Below are 25,897 nucleotides of genomic sequence, written 5' to 3' on the forward strand. Positions count from 1 at the left end.
CAGGTCGATTGCTGCGGTGGCTGGGAGCGTGCCACTGCACTTCAGTCTGGGTGACAGAGTGAGACTTCAACTCAAAAAAAAAAAAAAAAGTCAAAGAAACAACAGGTGCTGGTGTGACTGCAGAAAAGGGAACACTTCCACACTTCTGGTGGGAATGTAAGCTAGTTCAACCTCTATGGAAAGCAGTATGGCAAGTTCTCAAAGAACTAAAAGTTGAGCTTCCATACAATCCAGCAGTCCCTCTCCTGGGAATATACCCAGAGGACTATAATTCACTCTACCAAAAAAACACCAGCACATACCTGTTTATTGCAGCACTATTCACAGTAGCAAAAACATGGAATCAACCCAGATGCCCAAGGAAAGTGAATTGGATAAAGAAAACATGGTACATATTCATGATGGAATATTATGTGGCAAAAAAGAACAGAATCATATCGTTCACAGCAACTAGCAGCTGAACCCCATCATACAAAGTGAACTATCACAGAAACAAAGAACTGAATACCACATGTTCTCACTCATAAGCAGGCCCTGATCACTGGTCACACTAGCAAAACGGTGGGATTGGCAGACACTGGATGCACCATCAGGAGGAGAGAGAGCTCGCCAGAGGTCCAAACCTGACCTGATTGCAACCTGCTTACATAATAAATCCCTATTATCCCCACAACTTGAAACTAAAAATAAAAACAGCTCTCAAACATCTACATAAAAATTTTTTTCCAAATTTCAGGACCATTTTTAAAACTTGACTTTCTAATTTTGGTTGTTTACAAAAGATAATCTCACGTCCTTTACATACTGATGATACTGTAGAATACTGACAGTTATAATACTTATTACACTACCCCAATATGTGTTTTTTAGTGGCACTGATAATGTATTAAATCACACCAGCAGATTTTATTAACTGACTATATACAAGGTACTCTAAAATTTGGCATAACCAACTCAGTCAGGATATAACCAACTAACTACTCATTTTTACTCAAAAAATATTATATCAACCTAAATAATCTTGACATGCCTATCAAAATTCCCATGGCATTTTTCAGCAAAAAAAATCTAAAATCTATGTGGAACCACAAAAGACCCCAAATAGCCAAAGCAATGCTGAGATAGAACAACAGAGCTGATGATATGACATTCTCGGATTTAAAACTATCTTACAAAGCTACAGTAATGTAAAGTATCATACTGACATAAAACAAGAAATATAGGCCAATGGAACAAAACAAAGTGCCCAGAAATAAACCCACACATATATGGACAACTAATCTTTGACTAGGGCACCAAGAGTACACATGGGGAAGGCAAAGCGTGTTCAAAAATGGTGCCAGGAAAATTGAATATTCACATACAGAAGAATGAAATTGGACTCATGTCTTACACCATATAAAAAATAACTTAAAATGAAAAACTTAAAAGTAACATATGAAGCTGTAAAACTACTAGAAGAAAACACAGAGGGAAGTTCCTTAACATTAGTCTTGGCAATTTTTTGGCTATGACACCAAAAGCAGAGGCAACAAAAATGAGCACAGGCAACCAAAGCAAAAATAAGTGTGATTACACGAAACTAAAAAGCTTCTGGGCATCAAAAGAAACAAACACCAAAATGAAAAGGCACCCTTACAAAATAGCAGAAAATATTTGCAAACCATGTATTTGAAAAGGGTTAATATCCAAAATCTATTAGCAATTTACCAACTGAATACCAAAAAAATGACATAACCCTATTTAAAAATGGGCAAAGAAAATGAATAAACATTTTCCCAAAAAAGATATACAAATGGCTAACAGATATGTGAAAAAAGGGCTCAGCATCACTAATCAGAGAAATGCAAATTAAACCCACAATGATCTACTACCTGATACCTGTCAGGATGGCTATTGCGGGGGAGGGGGGACCCCAAGAGATAAGTGTTAGTTAGGGTTTAGAGAAAAAGGGGACCCCTGGTATACAGTTGGTGGAAATATAAATAGGTACAGCCATTATGGAAAACAGTATGGCAGTTTTTCAAAAAATTAAAACTACTGTATGATCCAGCAAACCTACGACTGTATATTCAAAGGAAAGAAAATCAGTATCTCAAAGAGATACCTGGCACCTCTGAGCTCACTGCAGTATTCACAGTAATCAAGTAATGGAAACAACCAAAGTGTTCATGAATGTACAAACAGATAAGAAAACTGTGGTAAATATTATACAATGGAATATTATCCAGTCACAAAAAAGATCTTGCCATTTCCAACATAAGTGAACCTGGAAAACATGCAATGTGAAATAAGACAGACACCAAGAGATAAATACAAGATACCTTATTTTATTGCACTTAATAGATATTGCTTTAAAAAAAAATTAAAGGTTTGTGGCAGCTCTCACAATATTTGAAACTTTTTCATTATTATCATTATGTTATGGTGATCTAAGATCAGTGATCTTTTACATTACCATTGTAATTGTTTTGGAGTACCATAAACCATTTCCATGGCTGATAGCGAACTTAAACTGCTAAATGTTCTTTTTTACTTCTTTTAGGGACAAGGTCTTTTCTGTCACCCAGGAGTGCAGAGGAATGATCATAGCACACTGTAACCTCAAACTTTTGTGTTCAAGTGATCCCCAACTCCGCTCGCCCAACTCAGCCTCCCGAGTAGCTGGGACTACAGTTGTGCCATCACATTCAGCAATTTTTTTTTTTCTGGTGGAGATAGGGTCTCCCTATGTGGCACTGGCTGGCCTCGAAGATAGGGTTTCCCTATGTGGCACTGGCTGGCCTCGAATTCCTGGGCTCAAATGAACTTCTCACCTTGACCTACCAAAGGGCTGGGTTTACAGGTATAAGTCATTAAGTTATGCACTTATTTTTTAGACATAATGCTATTCTATTGCACACTTAATAGACTACAGTATAGTGTAAACATAACTTTTATATGCACTGGAAAACCAAAAAATTTGTGTGAATAATTTATTGTGATATTTTTTCTATTGCAGAGGTCTGAAACCAAACCCTGCAATATCTCCAAGGTATGACTATGATCTTACCTATTCATGTGGAACCCAAAAAACTCAAACTTACAGAAGCAGAGAGTAGAACAGTGGTTACCAGGAGTTTAGGTAGAGGAGAGAGAAGAGGGAGATGAAGAGATGTTGATTAAAGGATACAAACTTTCAGTTATAAGATGAACGAGTTCTAGGGTCTAATGTACAGCATGGGTGGTAACAAATGTGTTCATCTGTGTAATCATTATACAATGTATTTGTATATTAAATCAAAACATCTCAGGAATGTATTAAATATTTGTCAAATATTTAAAATAAAAAGAAACTATACGTATTATAAACCTTAAACCTTTTGAATCAAGGTGGAAAAGATTAAGTAATTACTCTAATAACAAAACTAAAAAGTTTCCAGTCAAAAAAAGGTCTTAAGTCAGCAGCCTTTTCAGGAATGTAATCAAGAATACAATTACTAGTGCCAGATGTTAAACAATTTCCACTTAAAACTGGTAAAAATTGGTCAGAAATGCTCACACCCATAATCCCAGCACTTTGGGAGGCGGAGGAGGGAGATCACTTGAGCACAGGAATTGGACACCAGCCTGGGCAACACAGCGAGATCTCGTCTCTACAAAAAATAAAAAACAATTAATGGTACTGCACGCCTATACTCTTAGTTACTCAGAAGGCTTGAGGCAGGAAGATCGCCTGAGCCCAGGAGTTTGATACTGTGAAGAGTCAGGATCATTGCCACTGCACTCCAGCCTGGGTGAGAATGATACACCAACTGAATAAATTAACTGAATTGAAGTGGCAAAGTTTTCATTTAACAAAAGGATTCTTACTTAGCAGACAAGCATGGCATTCCTAAACTAAAAACACCACATTTATATACAGGCTAAAAACTGAGTGCTCAGGTAAAACAGTTCATAATTACTGTGACAAACACCTGAAAAATTTTGACGCAACCAAGGCACCAAAAGAAGTTTAGCAATTTCCCTAGAAATACCAATGTCACTCTACTCCTTTTGATTATTTCACTTCAATATTATCACGGCTTTCTAGTAATTATTAGTCAGATACTTTATATAACATTTCCAAATTATCTAAATCGCAGAAGACATCTGTAAAGACAAAGACTGTAAGTGACAAAGATCCTTTGTTTGCAAAACTTTAGCCAGGCTTCTGAATCTTCCGCTAAGCCCATCTGTGAACTTCCTTGTAACATTCAGTTTTAGCAAAGAACTCTGCTAAATCAGTTTAGCAAGAACATTCTATCTTCAGGATGGGATCAAGTTTCTCATCCTCCACCATCCCTCGGATGATGTCTGATCACTTTGGCCTGTCTTCAGCAAGAATCCTGTTAGGTAAGTGTCTTGTTTTCTTTTGCTATAACTGAGTACAGATCGGGGGTAGTGGGAACAACACAGGCACAGGACCTTGCAGGCCACTAGTAAGGACATTTGAAAGAATTTTCAGCAGAGGAGTACTTCAAGCCAACTGCTGCATAAAGAATAGACTGAAGAGTTGGAAGACAGAAAAGCAGAAAGACCTGTTAAGAAGGAGGCTCAAGATTACTGGCCTGGCAATTGGGAGGCTGCAATTTCTATTCAACAATTTCTTCTGACCGTAAGAAAAGTAGGTTAGAAAGGATAAAGCACGTTGCTCAGTTTGAGACATAATTACCATAAATAAACCACCATATGTGATATAAGTAAATAATTACATGTGGTAACAGATGTGGTAACTAGGTTGTAGAGACAGAGGAAGTAATTTTTAAGGTGAAGTCTGAAAAATAAGAAGGAATTAACTAGGCAAATAGGGCTGAAGAAGAAAGAGCTAGTGTTCTAGAAGAAGGAAACAACATGTGTGAGTTAACCCAGATAAGACAGAACTCTTATCATCTTCAAAGAACTGAAGTATACAGAAGGGCTGGAAAAGTAAAAAGAGACACTACCAGTTGCTCCCTGAAATGTCTGAACTTAATCTTAAGGGCAAAAGGAAAACAACGAGAGTTTTACATAAAGAATAAGCAAATGCACTTTTTTTCCCCCTGAGTCACTCAGGGGCACAATCACAGCTCATTGCAACCTCGACCTCCTGGGCTCAGGCAAGCCTTCAGCCTAGTCTCCTGATTAACTGGAACTACCTACAAGGAGTATGCTACCACACCCGGTTAATTGTCTTATTTTTTGTAGAGACAAGGTCTTGCTATATTGCCCAGGTTGGTCTCAAACTCTTAGACTCAGGCAATCCTTTCTCATGCTGAATTACAAGTGTGAGCCACTATGCCTGGCCCAAATGCACTCTTAAAAAAGGTGATGTAGGCTACAATGTGGAGAATAAACTGGGGGGAGGGGAGAGGCAGTATGACACTTCTTAAATTCAGGCCAAGAAAGAAGCATGTTCTGAGCTAGAAAAAGTGAACAATTTTCACAAGCTATTTGTGGACACTGGGGGATAAGGAAAGACTAACATTAAGAGTCAAGAGCTAAGCAAAGTAAAGAAAACCAAGATACAAAAAGAACTTAAGTTCATTCAAATCATAATTTTCACCAAACCTCAGTGTTTCTTCCATTCCACAGCAACAGAAGCACATAACTTAAAATATTTACTCATTCTAGATATCTGCATTTTGAAAAAATCCATTTTACAAAAAAGAAATCATCAAATTTAGGTAGAGTCATCTCCTAGTATCATGGGAGATTGGTTCCAGGATCCCCAACAGATATCAGGATCCACAGATGCTCAGATCTCTGATATAAAATAACACAGTATTTGCATATTAACCTACCATACCCTCTCATATACTTTAATCATCCCTTAATTACTTACAGTAACCACTAGAATGTAAATGCTATGTGAATAGTTCTTACACTGTATTCTTTAGGGAATAATAAGGAAAAAAGCCTGTACATGTTCAGTACAGATGCAACTACCCTTTTTTATCCCTGGGTATTTTTGATTCATAATTGGGGAAGTCACAGCTATTGAGGGCCAACAGTATTAATATTTATACTCTATTTACTTTAAACTTAAAACAGTAACAACTCTTCCCTCAGTCTTAAATGGCACTATAAAACTGCATGATGCCTTTGTTCTACAAAACCGTATCTTAATTATTAAGTAAAAACCAGGAAAAAAGCATCATATTTAAAATACAAAGAATACACAAGAATTTCTGGAATATAAAATTAGTTTTTTAAAAATATAAACCCATCAGAAATAAAAATTATATTTGGCAGTGGATTAAATTTAAAATGTTTGATGCCCAATATTTTGAGTCTAAGTTATTTCCTGACTTAAAGTAGAAAATTAATACTGTATTTGATGGACATCTTAATATTTATCTTAATATTTTTTGGTTGCTCAGGCTGGTCTCAAACAATCCTCCCACCTCAGCCTCCCAAAATGCCAACAGAAGTGAGCTACCATGCCTATCTACAATCTTCTTAATTAGAAGCTGTATTGGCAAGGCCACAAACTAAACCACTTTTTACATAAACAAATGTGATGTGACTTTAGTAAAGTTTCAGGATACAAAATCAACACCTACAAATCAGCAGCACTGCTAAACACCAATAGTAAACAAGCTGAGAATCAATCGAGAACACAATTCCATTTACAAAAGCAGTCAACAAGCTAAAATACCTAGGAGTTTATTTAACCAAGGAGGTAAAAGATCTATAAAACCCTAATGAAACAAACTGTAGAGGACACAAACAAATGGAGAAATATCACATGCTCATGAATATGAAGAATCAACATGGTTAAAATGACTATATAACCTAAAGTAATCTACAGAGTCAACGCAATCCCTATCAAACAATGTCATGTTTCACAGAATTAGGAAAAAAAAATCCTAAATCTTGTATGGAACCAAAAAAAAGTCCAAATAGCCAAAGCAATCTTAAGCAAAAAGAGTAAAGCCAGGGTGGGATTGGCAGTAGTTGGAAACTGGGGGTGGGGGATGGGGGGTGGAGGAACACACCTCATCAACAAGGGTACCTGCATAATGAACATTTGTATACCTAACCCTGAATTATATCCCACATACTTAAAAAAAAAAAAAAAAAAAGAATAAAGCCAAAGGCATCACATTGCCTAACTTTAAATTATACTACAAGGCTGTAGTAACCAAAGCAGTATGATACTGGTACAGGAACAGACATATGAACCAATGGAACAGAACAGAAAATCCAGAAATAAACCCAAATGCGTACAGCCAACTGATTTTCACCAAAGCAGACAAAAACACACACAGGGGAAAAGACACCCTATTCCACAAATGGTGCTGGGAAAACTGGATGGCTACAGGCAGAAAAATGAAGCTTACTTCCTATCTCTCCCCACATACAAAAATTTACTGGAGATGGATTAAAGACTTAAACTGCAGATCTGAAATCATAAAAACCCTAGAAGAAATTCTTGGAAAAACTCTTCTGGACATCAGCCTAGGTAAAAAATTTATGGCTGAAACACCAATAGCAAATGAAGCAAAAACAAAAATAAACAAGTGGGACTTAATAAAACTAAAAAACTTCTGCACAGTAAAAGAAATAATTAACAGAACAAATAGGCAATCTACAAGTTGGGAGAAATTATTTGCAAACACCATACATCTGATAAAGGACTTATGTACAGAATCTACAGAGAGTTGTAACAAATCAACAAGAAAAAAGTATATAACCCCATTAAAAAGTGGGCTAACAACATGGACATCTCTCAAAAGACGACATACAAATGGCCAACAAACATATGAAAAAATGCTCAACATCACTAATTGTCAGGGAAATGCAAATTGAAACCAAAATGAGATATCACATTACACCAGTCAGAATGGTCATCATTAAAAGAGTAAGAAAACAACAGGCGCTGAAGTGGATGCAGAGCTTATACACTGTTGGTGGGAGGGTAAATTAGTACAACCTCTACAGAAATTGGAACGGAGATTTATCAAAAAGTAAAAGTGGAATCTATCATTTGATTCAGCAATTCCACTACTAGGTATCTACTCAAAGGAGCAGAGGTCATTTTATAAAAAAAGATACCTGCACCCACATGTTCATCACAGCACAATTTACAACTGCAAAGATGCAGAATCAACCTAAATCCCCATCAACGCTCAGAGGTTAATGAAAATGAGACGTATATACACTATGGAATACTATTCAGTCATCAAAAAGAACGAAATAAAGTCTTTTGCAGCAACTTGGATGGAATTGGAGATCATCATCCTAAGTGACCTTACTCGGGAACAGAAAACCAAACACTGCATGTTCTCGCTTATAAGTGGGTGTTAAACCAAGGATTCACAAAGACATTGAGAACAGTGTAATGGACAGTGGAGACTCAAAAGTGGTGGGGGGAGAGAAGGATGGAAGGGGTGGAGGGAGGAAAAATTCCCGGTCTGGTACAATGTGTACCACAGACAGGGGTGGAGGGTACACATAAAGTCCAGAGGAAGAATGATTTGTACCCCCTAAAGTTACTGAAACTAAAAAGAAAAATAGTATATACAGTATATACAATAAAAACTATAAAGAACTTCTACTTATAATAGTTTTGAAAATGGCTAACATTATTTCTCAATTTAAACTTAATAAATTCAGTGATAACTATTTTGCTGTCCTACCCTTCTCTATATTATTATGAAGATACTAATATGAACACTTGTGGGAAATATTCCAAAAGTCTCCACAAAAACAAAAAAAGACACAGATATTATACTATACCTCTGGCAGGGAGTTTCAGTTACCATAGGCTGTGTAAATACACACAGTAAATATTTGAAAACAGAAATTAAAGGACAAAAGTCAGAAGGGTCTCCTGTACAGGTCTCAAACCATTTATTCCAGAAAGGACCTAGGAGATTATAAATTCAATCTTGTTCTTTAGCAAGAATTAAAACAGCAGCCAAGAGATTTTATGATCCACCATGGTCAAAACACTAATAATTAGCAAAACAAAAACTACAACATCCTGATCTCAAGACTAGTCTAGTAGTTTTTCCACTTCACATGTTCTCACCTTAATTCTTGTTATCAAGTTAACAACACTCTATCTCTAACAGCATACAATACTAAAATATATATACATACAAATCCCAAAAGAAACTTTCTTATAGCCATTAGAATCCAGAATTCGGAGTTCTAGTTGTATAATTCAACATTTTCTTCAAGTCGGAGTATCATTCTGTTGCCCAGGCCTGAGTGCCCGCTAATGGTCACCACAGTCCTGACCCTGCTTGAGCTCAGATGATCCTTCTGTCTCAGTCTTCCAAGTAGTTGGGGCTACAGGCATGTGCCACCACACCCAGTTGACTTTTTATTTTTAACTGTAGAGAGGAGTTGCCCAGGCTGGTCTCGAACTCCTGGTCTCGGACAATCCTCTCACCTCTGCCTCCCACAGTGCTGGGATTACAGGTGTGAGCCACCACACCTGGCAACATTTTCTTTTTTAAGTTTTAAACTTTGATAGTAGTTCCTTAACAAGATGTTTTGACAAGTACTTTAAAAACTCAAAAGTCAACCAATAAGGGTCCTCTGAAATAACACTGCAAAAACAAGACAGACTTGCCTTCCTCCATAGATACTAGTATTAACAATAGTGAAAGGATTATAACAGAGAGGTAAAATCTACTATGTCATAAAAGTGGATCAGGGCTAACAAACCAAAACTTAAGTATCACTCTGACCAACGAGGCTGATTTTCATCAATTCTGAGCCTGCGCAGAGGAAAAACCATAATGACACCAGCAACTACAAAAATAAACATATGCTTTTCAAAAACCAGAAGATTTTTTTTCCTTAAAACCACATATAAACATCAAGAGGGAAAATTGGAAGGTGACAAATGTGTATTTTTTTAAAAAGTAAATATCATTACAATAGGATCTATAAAAGTATTCACCAAAAGCAGTCTAAAATGACACTAATTCTCAAAACATTTCTTACTCCTCTTTCAAAAACCACTTCAGAATCTACAGCACATTCACTCAAATACTTTTTAAAAAAATTTTTATTTTAAAGACGGATACATTTCAGGGTTAGGTATATAAATGGTCATTGTACAGGTAGTTTGGGCCTCACGTCTGTCCCCACTTCACCTGGTTTGAAATCAGGTATCCTCATTGATAAAGTGTGCTCCACTGGGCTCGGTGGCTCAGCCTGTAATCCTGTGCCTTGGGAGGCTGAGGTGAGTGGATTGCCTGAGCCTGTGGGTTCGAGACCCACCTGGGCAACTTGGCGAGACCTCATCCCTACAATAAATCAAAAAAATTAGCCAGGCGTGGTAGCGTGCACCTGTAGTTCCAGCTACTTGGAAGGCTGAGGCGGAAAGATCGCCAGAGCCCAGCAGGTCGAGGCTGTGGTGGCCAGGAGTGTGACACTGCACTCCAGTCTGGGTGACAGAGTGAGACTCCAACTCAAAAAAAATAAAAATAAAAAATAAAATAATGTGTGCCCCTCCCCTCACTCAAATATCTTAAGCTGATTCCTTAATTATTGAGAATGGATCTACAGTAGGATCAAAAATAAGATGAGACTGAAGAGAAATCAAAGACTGATCTGCTATGTGGTGAAGGTTTTTCAACAAGAATTCAACCACAAAGACTCTTTAAGATGAAGCCATTGTTGGACTGAAACAGCTTATATGCTTTCAATGGGTTTACTTGTAAAAGTCGTAGTTTCACTGTCAAAATGCACAATTTCAAGAGGTAAAGTATACCCATAGGAGTTACATTCTTTTTTTCCAGATCTAAAATGATTTTCAACTAACCCAACAGTTACTTTAGGACTAAAATTATAACACAATAAATCACTTAGTTCAAAACAATTACAGCAACAAATAGCAAGGATAAAAGGAACGGAGCATTTCTAGAGATGGCTTGAAAAAGCTTACTGAATATTCAAACATAGTGTTGTATTTGGAAAACAGACCACTCACTCCTACCACCAAAAAAGGCCCTATTATTCCATCTAGTGTACTATAGAAAGTAAAACCATAAAGTCTCCTTAGCTAGTGGGGTACGAATTTAAGAGTGTTTGAGAATGATTTAGAAAACGAACAGTAAAAAATAATAATAATAAAAAATCGGATCTGTAGAATTTAAAATGTCATTTCATTATTCTATTCATATGTAGTATACTATAGAATTATACTAAAGCAATTGACACTAGTCTTAACAAGCATGGCTACTTAAGGGACTGATAATACTGGTTTGGAATAGCACATCAGTTAAAATCATAATATTTTAAATGTATAAGCTAATATTTTACATTTTCCTAAAAGTCTTAATGGACTATCTGCTTCCTTCACAAATAGTACAAAAACAACTTCAGTCTAACAAATACTATAGGAACACACTACCTTAAACGCACTTGAAAAAAATCTTTTGACAGAAACCAATTAATTCTCTGAAGATTACTGACACTCATCTGTTGAGTATGTTAAAAGATGACATTTAACATTTACTAAGGACCTACATTTATATACCAGACCCTGCCAAAAAAATAATACTAATCCCTGCCTACTAGGAGCTTCCAGTATAGCAGGCAAACCACATATGTAAATAATTACAAATAACTATAAAAGAGCTATAATAGTGACAGTTTCAAGAATGGTTTCATACAATAAAGAACTGTGATCTTAAGGAAGTAAGAGGTTTGCCAAGAAAAAAAAAGGTTAGGTAGGAGTGGAGAGAGGACAGTTTGGGCTCTGAAAACATACAACGGGGCAACAGTTCAAAAGGTATTCTAGGTCTGAGTAAGTGGTTTTATATGACTGGAATATGGAGAAAGGAGAAAGTGGTTGAGAAAAGAGAAATCTGGATTTCGAAAAACGGTGACTTACAAATGTGAACTCTTCACATTTTCAAGCTATATTTGCAAGGAAAAAAATCTAGTCTGAGGTGCCAACTTTCTGTCATGAACATAACAGTGTGCTTTTTACATTTCAGTATCCTGTAGGCATACTGGATGGGAAAATTTCCCTGATAAGTATATGAGTAAGTAGAGAGGAAAACTCATATTTGGACAATTATGTCATCAATACAACATAATGAAGACCTATAAAACTCAGGCTTTAGCCGGTGGCTATCTAATAAGCAAAAAGTTATGTGGACCTAGAAATCAAGGAAGTGATAGTAGAAATCTTGGATACCCATGGCTATAACCGGAAAGGGTGTGAAAAATGAGAAGCAGCAAGGACAGAACACCTGAGAAAATATAAATTTTCAGTGGCAGGCAAATGAGACTTAGAGCTTAAGGATGAAATTAAAACAGCATAGAAGGGAAAGCCGACACCATTAAAAATTAAAAAAACTATCCAAGAAGAAATCACTTCAAAGGACTTAAATAAGAGAAAGACTTAAAGGCCTTTCAGTGGACTCAGTAAGCAGGAAATTATTAGCAATTGTAAAAAATAAAAAAAATTCTCAATAGTGAAAAGTCTAACAGCAATGAACTAAACTGAAACTAGGTAAAATAACAGTAAAAACTGAGTTTCTTAATTGCACTAGCCATATTTTAAATGCTCAAGTCACATGGGACTAGTGGCTACACATTGGACAGCTCAGAGAGTAAACATTTTCAACCACACATTCTGTTTGACAGAGGCTGACCCAGAATCTTATCCCCAAATATAAAGAGACAACTACAAACAGCAAACATCTGAGGAACCCGGTAACATGGATAAGATGCAAATATATTTGACATGGAAAAAACTAAAATATAACTTAAATTCTCAGGATATTTCTAGTAAATCAGAAAACTCATAAAATTACATAAAAATATAAAAATTTAAAGCAACCAAAATAAAACTTACAATAAGTGAATGAACTAAACACAGCTTTAAGTATTAGTGTGCTGAAAGAACATGCCAGGGGATTCGCCCCAAAGTATACTCTTCCACTTAAAAAAAGTATCCAAATACTGTATCTACTATTTACCAGGCAGAGTGAACTCAAACCAAAAGACATCTCACAAGAGTTCCAAAAGAAAAAATGTCAGAAATGACCAACAGCAGGAAGAGAGGACTGTAGCAGAAGGGTGGGAAGGAACAACTCTCAAAGAGCTTAAGTCAGACTAAAAGGCACTAAGCACAAGTAATGAAAAAAATACCAACACTTTAAATGAGAGACTGGTAAAGTTTTAGGTCTAAGGATAAAGAAAAAAAAAACCCTAAAAGCCTTCAAGCTGGGGTGAAAAGAGAAAAGTAGGAGCCATACATCCCAAAGGGATGTTTATCTGTAAACGAGAGTAGGTATGACAGCAGACTTCTTCAACAATGAAAAGTAATCATCAACTTGGAAATATCTTCAGGAAAAACAAGATCCAATGATTTTTAAAATACAGTCAGAAGATCATTTCTTCAGGTCTGAGGACAAAATGAGACATTTCCCAACATGCAAAGTCTCAGATTACCAGTCATATAATTAGGAATCTTTAAGCAAACATATAGAACACATGAAGCAAAAAAAATGCTTTTAAAAATGAGAAATAGCCGGGCTTAGTGGCTCAGTCTGTAATCCTGCGCTTTGGGAGGCTGAGGTGAGTGGAATGCCTGAGCCCGTGGGTTTGAGACCCACCTGGGCAACTTGGCGAGACCTTATCTCTACAATAAATCAAAAAATTAGTTGGGCGTGGTAGCGCGCGCCTGAAGTTCCAGTTACTTGGAAGGCTGAGGCAGAAGGATCGCCAGAGCCCAGCAGCTCAAGGCTGCAGTGGCCAGGAGCGGTCACTGCACTCCAGTCTGGGGGACAGAGTGAGACTCTAACTAAAAAAAATTAAAAAAAAAAAAAATGAGAAATGCCATCAACTACACTGAAAAATTACCCCACCCATAGAATATGGTAGATCAAGATTAATACAAAATATTTATATTACATAATTATTCATTACATAAAGCGCTTGACCTACTGACAGAGATCTTTGTACCAAACTGAAGTATATACACAAGTGGCTCCAAATATTATCCAAATATATCTCATTGGCCTATCCAGGTGCTAATACCAGTTAGAAACTTCCCTACTGCCAAACATTAGATGTCCTTGCTACAGGATACTAAGTTAGCTATTTTGTATGCAACTATACAATCTCGGAAGATGATAATGAATATCATTTGAAACAGGAAAATATGTTAATACGTGATTTGACAAATAACTACTCTACTGCCCAGATTCGTAATGATAAAACACACATTCCTTAACCTCCAGTTGAGTTCCTCCTCCTCCTCCTCTTTGTGTACTTCCCCCACGCCCCCAGTTTACAAATATCTAAATTAAACCATGCTTATTAAAAAAGTCAATTTCCTACTGCCTTGATTCAGGGTAATTTGGATGGCATCAGGAAGGTGGTAACCTTAAAAACTTCTCACCTGATCCTAATAAGCAGCCTAATTTGGGAGCCATTACTTTAAACTTGTACAGTTGTTTTTTTAAACACTTACACCCATCCCTCCAAATCTCTGAACTGCAAAAGTCCTGAAGATGGGCAAGTGCTGAGTTAGAATGTCCCTGCCGCCCTTTTATGTAGTTCTCATCTGTCAAACTGTCCAGCATTTTTCTTCCTAACTATAAAGAAGGAAGCAGTAGCTTCAGACCTCTCCACAGACTGTTGATCTGACACATACTTTAATTATTCAAAGGAATAAGAGTAAGCCTAATAATCTACTCTGACACAGTCCAGGCACTTAGCTAAGTACTTTTTAAGTGTTGTATACACATAATTTAACTCCACAACAATTCTAGGGAAGTGGACATAAAAACTCAGAAATTAAGTAGCATGCTTAAGGTAATCAATCTAGCTACAAGTATGAATGCCTGAACTTAAACAGAAACCTAACTGAAAGAAGACTTTACTCATTGGTTAAGAATATAAGGTTGGAATTAATATTCCCTGAGCACTTAATGAAAAGTACTTCTAGTCAGTTCTCTCAGACTGATAGTGTCAATACTATATAACTGTTTAATTCACTGTGCAAATACCAAAAAACAAGCTTTTCTTTAAAAAAGGGGGGAAACACAATGTGAAACAATTTTATGAAAATTCAGAAAAGACGATATAATCCTGTTATTTTATGGCATAAGACTGCCTTCCATGAAAACTAGTTATGAACTCTAAATAAAACGAGTTTTGAGGCAACTTTATTTTTCCCCTTTCTCTGCATTTCCTAATTTTTCTACAATGAATATGTACTAACAGAAAAATGTAGGTACAAGAAGCACTATATAGTTCAAGGACCCATTAATTCCAATCTTGCTTTGCATAACAATGGCATTTCAGAAATCAGGCATATAAATTTCTTTAAAGAAACAGAACATGCATAAAGCTTGACAATCAACAGGGTGACAATGACAGTCAATTGAACTACATTGTCGAATTCAGTAGCCACCAACCACATGTAGTGACTAAATACATGAAATATGGCTAGCCCAAACTGTGTTGTAAATGTAAAATACAGAATTTCAAAGACTTTGTACAAAAAAAGGAATGCAAAGTATCTCATTAATAGTTCTTACAGGTTGAAATGATAGTTTGGATATGTTATGCTAAACATAATAAAATTAATGTCACTTCACCGTTTAGAATAAAACTACTAGAAAAGTACACATATGGTTTGTGCTTGTTTCTAATCCATTTCCACTGGAGAGTGCTATGCTACTGTAGAACCTTGTTACTCATGTGAATCCAACAGTATGAGCATCACCTGGGATCTTATTAAAAAGCAGACCCCAGTCTCCATCCCAGAAGTGCTGAACCAAAATATGCATTCTAACAATATCCCCAACTGATTAGTATATACATTCAGGTGTGAGGAGCACTGCTTCAGAAAACTGCAATTTCATTCCCCTTAAATTATGACAAGCCCCCTATTCTTTTATCGATCCATTTATTGACATGCTATAAGGTGTCCGGCACTATTCTGTGCAATAGGAATACAAGGTGTTTTGATAAAAGCCTTACAACAAACTCACTTTCCACAGAAGGAGAGCAAACAAAAACTAAAATATAGCCAGTTCTGCTATAACATTTGTTCTCAAAAATACAAATTTGTTTGAAAACTACTGATATATCAGGAACAAAAAGAAATTTCCCACTTACATGCACTTTAATAAAATCAAAAAATCAGCCGGGCATGGTAGTGCAGGCCTGTAATTCCGGCTACTTGGAAGGCTGAGGCGGAAGGATCACCGGAGCCCAGCAGGTCGAGGCTGCGGTGGCCGGAAACGGCCACTGCACTCCAGTCTGGGCGACAGAGTGAGACTCCAACTCAAAAAAAAAAAAAAACAAAAAACAAAAAAAGTACATGCCTCAAACATCTACTAGCTACCTTAATTCATCATGAGTGTTCAATCAGAACCATTCACATTCGGCATTACAACTTCATGTCTGATTTCAGATGATCCTCCATCTAACACTGCAACCCTTCCGGTGGATGCCCACTTCCACAAAAAAATGTCAGGTATTAGTCAAGGTAAAGTGCCATTTACTGTGGTGTTTATGTATTCCTACACTCACACTCACACGACATGAAGGGGACCCAAAAAAACCCAGATTTTTTGGAAGGTGGGCCCCTAGTAGTACAGGCTTCTCCACTAGGTAAGTGTTCTAGGAACCCATTCGCAGCAGTGTACCAGTGTTCAGCTAGTGTTGTGAGAGACTGCATTTGGCTTTAGTAAATTTCTTTTTTGGAGATTTATTCAATGTGTTTGCCTATTTCATGATGGGTGATCTACCAGCACACCTGCCCGCACTGCACTGAATATTCAGCAGTTTCTGACCAAAAATGGCATGACTCCCATGCCCCACCCTCCCCATTTACCCAGTCTTGCCCCGAGTGACTTTTTTTTTTGTTTCCCCATATGAAAAAAGCCCTCTAAGGAAAACGTTTTGCTGATTTGGAAGAGGTGAAACAAAAAAATGTCAGAAACACTAAAAGGTATCAAAACTGACAAGTTCAAAAACTGTTTTGAGTAGTGGAAAAAAGCGTCTTGATAGGTGTATTGCATCAAATGGAGACTACTTTGAAGGTGATCAAAGTTTAAATGTGAAAGAATACAAAATTTTTAATAAATAAATGTCGGGGTTTTGGGTCCTCTGCCCCAGCATATATACTTATGCTAAAATTTTTATAAGCATGATTTTATTTTGAAATTTTTATCTTTTATCAATCTGTCACCAACAATGTTTGAGTACTGTGCTTCTAACCTCATTTTCCCCATAAATCCTGTGGTGCAATTTTGCATAGTATGGTGACTTTCATGAACACATGTCATGTTATGAATATGACTATAGTTAAATAACAGGTTCCCTTAAGTACAAGGAACATGCAGAAAAGACACTGATGGGAATGGCTGTTTCAGAGGTCGAGAAGGACATGGAAAGCCTCTGTGAGAGGGTGATATTTAAGACACATTCTAAGTGAGAAAGTGCAACAGGAGAACACACAGAAGGAAAGAGCATAATATGCAGAACCCTTGAGACAGGAACTTCTTTCTTCAGGGCCAACATGGACAGAGCAGCTCAAACAAGGGGGAAGAGTAGTAGAAGAAGCTGAAAAAATACTCAGACACCAGATTACACAGGATCTATTATAGGCCTTGATAAGGAGCTAGGAGACACTGGGGAGCTGTCAGTTTGAGAGTGATGTGAGTTGACTGGCATTTTAACTGGATCATTTTGGCTACTCTGTGGAGAAATAATTGCATGAAGCAAAAACAAAGCAGACACACCATTCAGGGGGCTCTTGCATAATCCAAGTTAAGAGAAAGTGATGGCAGAACTAAAATGATTGTATTTTAAGTATTGAGAAGTAGTAGTACTTGGAATAATTGGAAGGTAGAGATAAAATTTTATGTACAGTTAAGACACTTGCTTTCCAATTTCAACAATTAATAGCAGACTAAGTGTTTTAATGGGATTATAATTTTGTCAGTAGAACAGCAATAATGCCAATCAGCCTATTTCAAAAGGTTATGGGATCAGCTGTAAAATAAGGATGAGAAACAATGTAAAAGGACTTTGAAAATTATAAAGCATGGTACAAATCCTAAAAAGGAGACTGTTCACGAGATATATTTGAAAGCTCCAAATAAGTGGTTTTGTAATGACTAAGCTGATTATCAGTTATCTCCAGTTACTGAGTTATAACATCCCTGATACCCCAGCCCACTCCATATTCACTCTTTCCAGTATCACAGCAAAATGATGCACTACTCCCAAACCATTCTGTACAACAGAATAAGATTAACAGATGCTTAACAGAGGCAAATTTGAATAAACTTTTGGAGAATTATGAACCCCAAATCCTCAGTATGTTACACCAAAAACTGTAAATACATCTTGCACTAGAAAGCCTCTGCACAACTGTAAATACATCTTGCACAACTAGAAAGAAGGACAGGGAAAGCCTCTGTGAGAGGGTGATATTTAAGACACATATTCTAAGTGAGAAAGTGCAACAGGAGAACACACAGAAGGAAAGAGCATAATATGCAGAACCCTTGAAACAGGAACTTGTTTCTTCAGGGCCAACATGGACAGAGCAGCTCAAACAAGGGTTTGAGTTTAATTATGACTGTCTAAAAAGATGAAGTGAACACATTCCAAAATATTTATTGAATAGAAAATACCATTAAACCATAAACAATAAATAACCATCTCCCTAATACCAAAAAATGTCAAAACGTAATGAAAAGAAGCCGTAAGATAAATGACCTGATACAAATACCCCGATTTATACATACAGATGCTTATATCATTCATATTGTTTTTTTAAATTAAGAAAAAGGTACTAAAGAGTTGAAGTATTAAGACTGCTATTGCTAATCTTTCAACCTTATTCTGTTTCCCCTGAAGAGGATTATCTGCTTCCTGTGTTTTTTCGACCAGTGGAAATCCAATGGAAACATTTCTGCCATTACTACAAAGCATTTATCAAATAAAAGGTCACGTTTCCTATTTTCACTACACATAAAATACTTAACATTAGTCATTGGTATTGTTGAAATCCAAACATTAGCAGGTTAGATTGTGCACAAAATTTCCAAGTTTTTTTGTGACCAAGTCTCTGAATATGAGGGCTTATCTTAACAACAAAAAAATAGATTCCTCCTGGTGAAATCTGCAAGCATGCCTGTGATGTCAAAACTTGTTTTTAAAAACACTGTGACAACTTGGGCTAGAACTTCACACATACAGTGTACCAATGTCTACATCTTGGCTTTGATATTTTAATGTAAGTAGACAAGATGCTACAACTGAAGAAAGATGGGGTTAAGTATTAAGTGGATAAAAGTAAAAACATCTTTGAACTAATGTATGCCATAGTAAACACCATCAAATAAGCTTTCAAAATACCTAAGTGTTTTATCTCTGACAGTGTATACAATTTACTCAAGTAGAGAGAACTAATTTCAAGACTAATTTCTAGCTGTCACTGCTTGTTCAATGTTACACAGTTTTCCCCACTTGTAAAACTATACAATAGAAATATGATCTATCTCCCTCCCAATGTCAGTAAGTATCAAATAAGTATTTTATAGTACTTTTTAACATTACTAATGCATAGAACTTTTCATTTTTTAAAAAAATGTAATCTGAATAGCCATAAGGCCATGTTATAGAACCATGCTGATTATTCAATAGAATCAAACATTACTAAATTGTATAATCCCTACTAAATAATTCCTACAAAACATCAATAACCTGTTTGAAAATCAAGAGATGAAACTACATTGCCAAATTTCTCCAAAGATAAATAAAAACTTCACTATGCAGGTCTAAACTTTAGAAACAATGCTCACCAACCTACTAAAGGGAATTTTTCTTTATACTCAAATATATTCAAATACTAAGTAAAAAGCTATGCAAATTCACCAAAAGTCCCAACAAATGTGGGAACCAATAAAGAATATTATGCAATTAACCAACTGAGCTATCTCTCTCCAAAATATATTTGAACAAATATTCCAAACATGCAAGTGTTTTTATATGAACCCTGAGATGGATAATTTTTAAAGACAACTCCCAAGATGTGAAAGTTTTATGGAGCAGCTTTATAGAATCTCTATAAAGACACCCTTCATTCCTAAACTCATTCCTAAACTCATCCTTAACGTTACTTAGGAAAATAATTATTTAGAACTAATGCTTAAGAAAAATAGCAGGAACTAGGGAACCTCTCAAGGTACCCTCCTGTCATCTTTTTTTTTAATCAAATGAAAAGTTAAAATTCCACAAATGTACAAATTCAACCTATACTGTGTGTATTTCTGAGGTTTGGGGGACAGCTTTACCTTTAAAAAATATGTCTAACTAGCCAGGTGGAGTGGAGGGCATCTATGGTTTCAGCTACTTGAAAGACTAAGGCGGAAAGATCACCTGAGCCCAGTAGGTCGAGGCTGCAGTGGCCGTGAGCATGCCACTGCAATACCAGCCTAGGCGACAAGCGTTGAGACTCCAACTCAAAAAAAAAAATCAAAAATCTGTCTAACATATAAAAAACAAATCTAATGATTGTAACTTAAGATTTTTGCTTTCAGTTACTTTTAAAAGATTATATATTTAGAGAAAGATCACTGAGTACATAAAAGTAACTTATGTCACCAAGTTAAGAAACCTTTTAAATGTATCCTATAACAATCTATATATTATAGATTATAGATCTATAATATTATAACAATCTACACTTCCTTTTTATAAATTTATGACAATCTATACTCCCTTTTAAAAATCCTAAAGGATAAAATCTCTCTTTATATAGATGTTATGTTGCAATATGTCTTATTCTAACCAGTATCAAGATTTTTAGGAGTGAAAAACAATCCTTTCAATACCTGTTTTACTTTTTTATAGTATATTTAAAAAGTTCTTTTACACATTACTTCAGAACTAGCATTTTTCAAGGAAATTCAAGGTATTAAAAAAGAAATTTAGTAATCATTGAAAAAAATATGCTGTGATGCTAATAAAGCCTAATCCTGAGGAAACATAAACACAAGTTCCACATCTGTTTAACTTGCTTTGATTTTTTTTTTTTTGAGTCAAGAGTCACTCAGTTGCCCAGGCTGGAATTCAATGGCATGCTCACAGCCACCGCAGCCTCAACCTGCTGGGTTCAGGTGATCCTTCTTCTTCAGCCTTCCAAGTAGCTGGAACTACAGGCACACACCAGCACGCTCAGCTAATTTTTTTTATTTATTATAGAGATGAGGTCTTGCCAAGTTGCCCAGGCTGGTCTCAAACCCCTGGGTTCAGACAATTCTTTTACCTCTGCCTCCCAAAGTGCTGGAATTATAAGCATGAGCCACCGCAGTCAGCCTAACTTGCGTTGCAAAATCCAAGTTACAAATCATAGTATATAGGCTCTTAAATTATTACTTAAGTTATATTTTAAAAATCCTAAAACGAAATAAGGAACTATGAAAAAAGTAGTTCAATGCATACAGTAACTTGTTCCATTAAGTTTACTTATACATGCCAAGAGCACAGATGACCCAACTCATTTGACTTTGATTTTTGATCATGGTTTTGAATTTATATATTTATTTATATATTTCTTTTTTAAAAAAATTTTTCTGGAGATAGGGTCTCACTGTCACCTAAGCCAGAGTGTAGTGGCACAATCATAACTCAATGCAACTGCAAACTCCTGGCCTCAAGTGATTCTCCCATCTCATTCTAACAATCTGCTGGGACTACAGGTGTGTGCACCATACCAGTTTAATTGTTTAATTTTTTTGTACAGGGTCCCACTCTGTTGCCTAGGCAGGTCTCGAACTCCTGTCCTCAAGTGATCCTCCCTCCTCAGCCTCTTGAGTAACTGAGATTACAGGCAGGAGTCACCATGCTGGGTTGAATTCACTTTTAATGATAAAAATCTAAGGGTATTCATAATGCCTATAATAAAACCACACATAAACATTTTCAAAAGCTTACTTTCAGACACATCATTAGTAATAAAGGAAAAAATTGAACATACACACCTGAATTCCAACTATAATGAGTAAACACATCAGTATTAAGAATCATCGTGCTACATCGTTTAGAGACCAAATTATCACCAAAGATGTACTACAAACTCCAAAATGGAAATATATTTCATGCCATTATTATTCCTATATATTATGCAAATATATGACTGCCAGGTATATTACAGACAATACAGATAGGAACGGACTTGTAGTAATAACTAAAAGGCTCCAGACTAAGACAAGCAGCTAGAAAGAAAATAAGTGGGGCCTAACTTAATAAATGACTAGAGAAGAAAAAAAGTTACTTACAAATAGAGCTAAAGAAATATCAGCAAAGATGCAAATTTTAAAAACCTAAAAGCCAACAAGTACTTGAAGTTCACAGGAAGGAAAACCGAAAATCAAAAAGAAAAAAGGGGTACAGAAAAGGAACTGGCTAAAAATTCACTAGCTTCAAGGCCAGGATCACAGCTTAACTTGACTTCCAGAAGTATCACACAACTGTTGACACACAGTGGATGCCCAATGTTTGTTTAATGAAAAAGCAATAGACTATTCTTGGGATTATTTCACCTGGAAAAGAATTGATTGGGCAGGGTTTATTATAAATGATTAAAAACATTTACAGAAGTAGGTTTTGAGTGCCTAAACAAATGACTTCCTGGATTTAGGGATAGAAAGATAAATTGGATCACAGTCACTAAGATAAGAACCTGAGAGCCTGTATTTAAGTAGATAGGTATCATATTTGTTACGTTACAATCACCATAATTTTCAAAATATTTAAAATATATAAAGCACAATATAGTACAACCACCATCTGCCCTCTAAGAGCTAACAATTGAAAAGAAATCCACTATAGAAGGGTGGTTGATAAACAGTATCCTCTTAGACTAAATGTAACACTATGAAAAACGTACACACAAAACTGAAATCTTTAAAAGCTTAAGTAATTTTGTAACCAAAGAATTGCTAACACTTTAATAATCAAACATACCTGCTACTACTGTTACTTACAAACAAAAATGTGGTTTATCTGCTTAAGTAAGCTATAACTACATTCAACAAAAATATTTTCCTCCCATCCAAATAATCACCCAAATTATTCAATCTCAGTGCGTTCTGACCATTATAACTTCCTCCTCAACCTAGTAATTATGTAGAAGCAGCCAATGTGTCTCAATATATGAGTATACTGAGTAAAGTTGATTTCTATTCTAGGGAAAGGACCAGAAGATGCAGGATACTTTAAAAAGCAAGCAAAGCATTGAGAAGCTAGTTGCCAGTTGGGACAAAAAGCCACTATGGGACTTTTGGGTTTCCTTGGAAGCTTTCAACTAATACTGTAGATTTACTTCAAATGTTATCTACTTAAGTATTATCTTACAGTGGAAGAAAATATATGTCTTAATTCACTTATTGAAACTGCTTTGTTCCTTAATGTACACTTTCAACATGAAACCTGTTAATTTGTTAAATCTGGGGCAAATTAAGTCTGAAAACAGTTACAAGAGTTGATTTTATTTACATATTCTCTGCCTCTTATCACAAAGCACTTAAGGCAAGGTAATAACTGAAGGATATTAGCACTGTGTAAAAGAAATGAGGCTAACTTTTAGTGCTTTTAATCTGGAAACTGTCATAAAAAAACTACTTACGTTTTTAAATTCACAATTTATCATTATAATTAGCAAACAGATTTTAACTCCTTAAGAAATAATAAACTGAAGTAGCATAAGGATCTCAAAAAAAGTCCCAAAAAATGAAATATGTACTTGAAAAGGTAAAAGTTCCTTTCTCAGAAAAAAGTCCTGCGTTTCTCCCATCCCTAAAGCAGTTGGTAGATAATGTATTCATAAATGCATTCCCTAATTACCAGACACTGAAGTTCACTTGTTAGATGCTGAAGCCAACATCTTATATTTCTACAGTAACTTTCTTTGGAATTTTTAAAAAACTGATAGAAATACTTTGATGACACAACCATATAGGAACATCCTCAAGCTGGAAATATTACTGCCGCCTATTGTTTTTATATATAGCTATTATTAAGAATAAATACATGAGAACGTTTCAACAAAAAAGCTACTCACCACCATCCCTGTCTCTAACTCTGTGAGTATGCACATTTTTGGCCTTACTGTGACCTGTGCTGTCACTGTATTTGTTTTCAGGACTATCAGATCTTCGCAACATTTTATTTGGTGGTGAAGGATCTGTGGCGTCTCGCATCTTTTCATGTCTGTGATCACCGCTACTAGGGTGACTCTTCGATGAATACTTAAGTGCCTGTAAAACATCACCCCCCCAAAGAAAGAGAGAAAGAGTTGAAACTTAAAACTAACTCCATAAGCCAATCAAAACAAAAATTTTGGTGGATAAACTTCATTAAGTTTTATAAACTTATAAAATTAAAATTTCCATTTTCAATTCTGCTCCTAAGTTTCTCAGACAAGACCTAATGCTTAAGAGTTAATGGAAGACTCCTGATATTAATCATAATACCAAATGAAAAAAAAAACAAAACTACTTCATTATCTTGTAAATACAAAAAAAAATCCAACCACCTTTGTCACATTGATTCTGCAAAACAATTTCTGGGAATCAATATTTGGAATCCCATTCTGAAAGTTTAATCAAAAGAAAACCGGAAACTTAGTACTACTCTTCAATTTCTGCTCTGCAACTGATATGCACAGGAATAAGTGTATGCTCTTGAAAATCTACAAAAAACGAAGACATCTAACAACATTCTCTTGCAGGCGTGGGAAACAATTTCAAGGTATAAAAATGTTAGTTAAAATAAACTGATATATGAACAAGACATCCAACAAAGCATAATGTATTTTAACAGAACACACTCAAAATAATGGTTTTGTTTTATTCTAACACATATCTTAAGACAACCATGATATACCAATATTTCACAATGTATAATTAATTATGTCTTGAAGAGCAGATTCAATAACGTTTAATCTCTGGCATACCCAAATGTGATACACATCGGGGGCCTAGTGTTTTCAGCTTCAGCTTTATTATAAAGAGGTTAGAAACCTCCTTTAAGTAATTAAATGTAGAAAGTGTTTATTTCTTTAGTTATCTGACAGTTACCAATCATTCATGAAGTTTCCCTTCTGAAAACTAGGGCCACTAATATTAGAATTTTAAAAAACTTTGCATGCAATGGCTGCAGTAACAAAAAGGAAACTACCTACGTAGAACCACCTACATCAGAATAAATTATCATAGTACCCAAAGATCTCAATTCTTACAGAAAAAAAAAACAAAACCTCACTATTTCTTACGTGTAAGGCAATTATTGGCACACACAAAAATTAAAATGGTAAGGGATGGTAGTTTACAACCGACTTAAGAGTTGTAATCATTTAGCTATTTCTTTCACCCAATTTTAATGCTTTGACATTAACTTTCACTTCCCCAATAAAATAAACATGCATCCGAAGTTACCTATCACCTCATCTCATCGATTCCTTCATACCTAAGTAATCCACTCAGGTCTTCCTGGCTGCAAATTAATTTTTTACTAAAACACTTAACTTCCTTCAGTCACCTGTCAAAATAAGTCCCTAAACCTTTTTGGTAAACGCTCATGTAACCAAACACACAATTTTAAGGGGACCCGCGGAGCTAGTTTCCGATTTGTTGCACCGAAGGGCCTGTAGCGACTTGTGAAGCCTGCGCTCGAGTAGCAGTCCCTCCCTTCCCCCTCCGGCCCCTTCCAATCCCTCCACCCGGCCTCGGCTGGTACCTGGTAAGGCTGCGAGTCCCCCCTCCGGTCGTGACAGCTGAAAAACAGGAAGAGCGACATGAGACAGAGCCGGGGGTGGGGGAAAGAAAACGGGTCCCCTCCCGCCACTCCCCGCGGGAGACCCGCCAGGCTCCCCGGCGCGGGG

General features: G+C 36.1%; 1 protein-coding gene across 4 annotated transcripts in view; it reads right to left on the bottom strand.

The window, feature by feature from the left end:
• WAC (WW domain containing adaptor with coiled-coil) overlaps window positions 1-25,889 on the bottom strand; it is a 91,050-nt gene extending 65,161 nt beyond the window's left edge. For all 4 annotated transcript variants that reach the window (XM_008065733.1, XM_008065732.1, XM_008065731.1 and 1 more), the window contains exons 1-2: window positions 25,753-25,889; window positions 24,077-24,272 (exon numbers count right to left, since the gene is read on the bottom strand). In XM_008065733.1, the coding sequence (XP_008063924.1) occupies window positions 24,077-24,272; window positions 25,753-25,812 (256 nt within the window). In that variant the 5' untranslated portion in view covers window positions 25,813-25,889. The remainder of the gene's footprint in view (window positions 1-24,076; window positions 24,273-25,752) is intronic.
• Window positions 25,890-25,897: the final 8 nt, after the last annotated feature.

This window comes from Carlito syrichta, unplaced genomic scaffold, assembly GCF_000164805.1.
Source record: "Carlito syrichta isolate Samal-C Ts95f unplaced genomic scaffold, Tarsius_syrichta-2.0.1 Scaffold308802, whole genome shotgun sequence".
Lineage (NCBI taxonomy): Eukaryota > Metazoa > Chordata > Mammalia > Primates > Tarsiidae > Carlito > Carlito syrichta.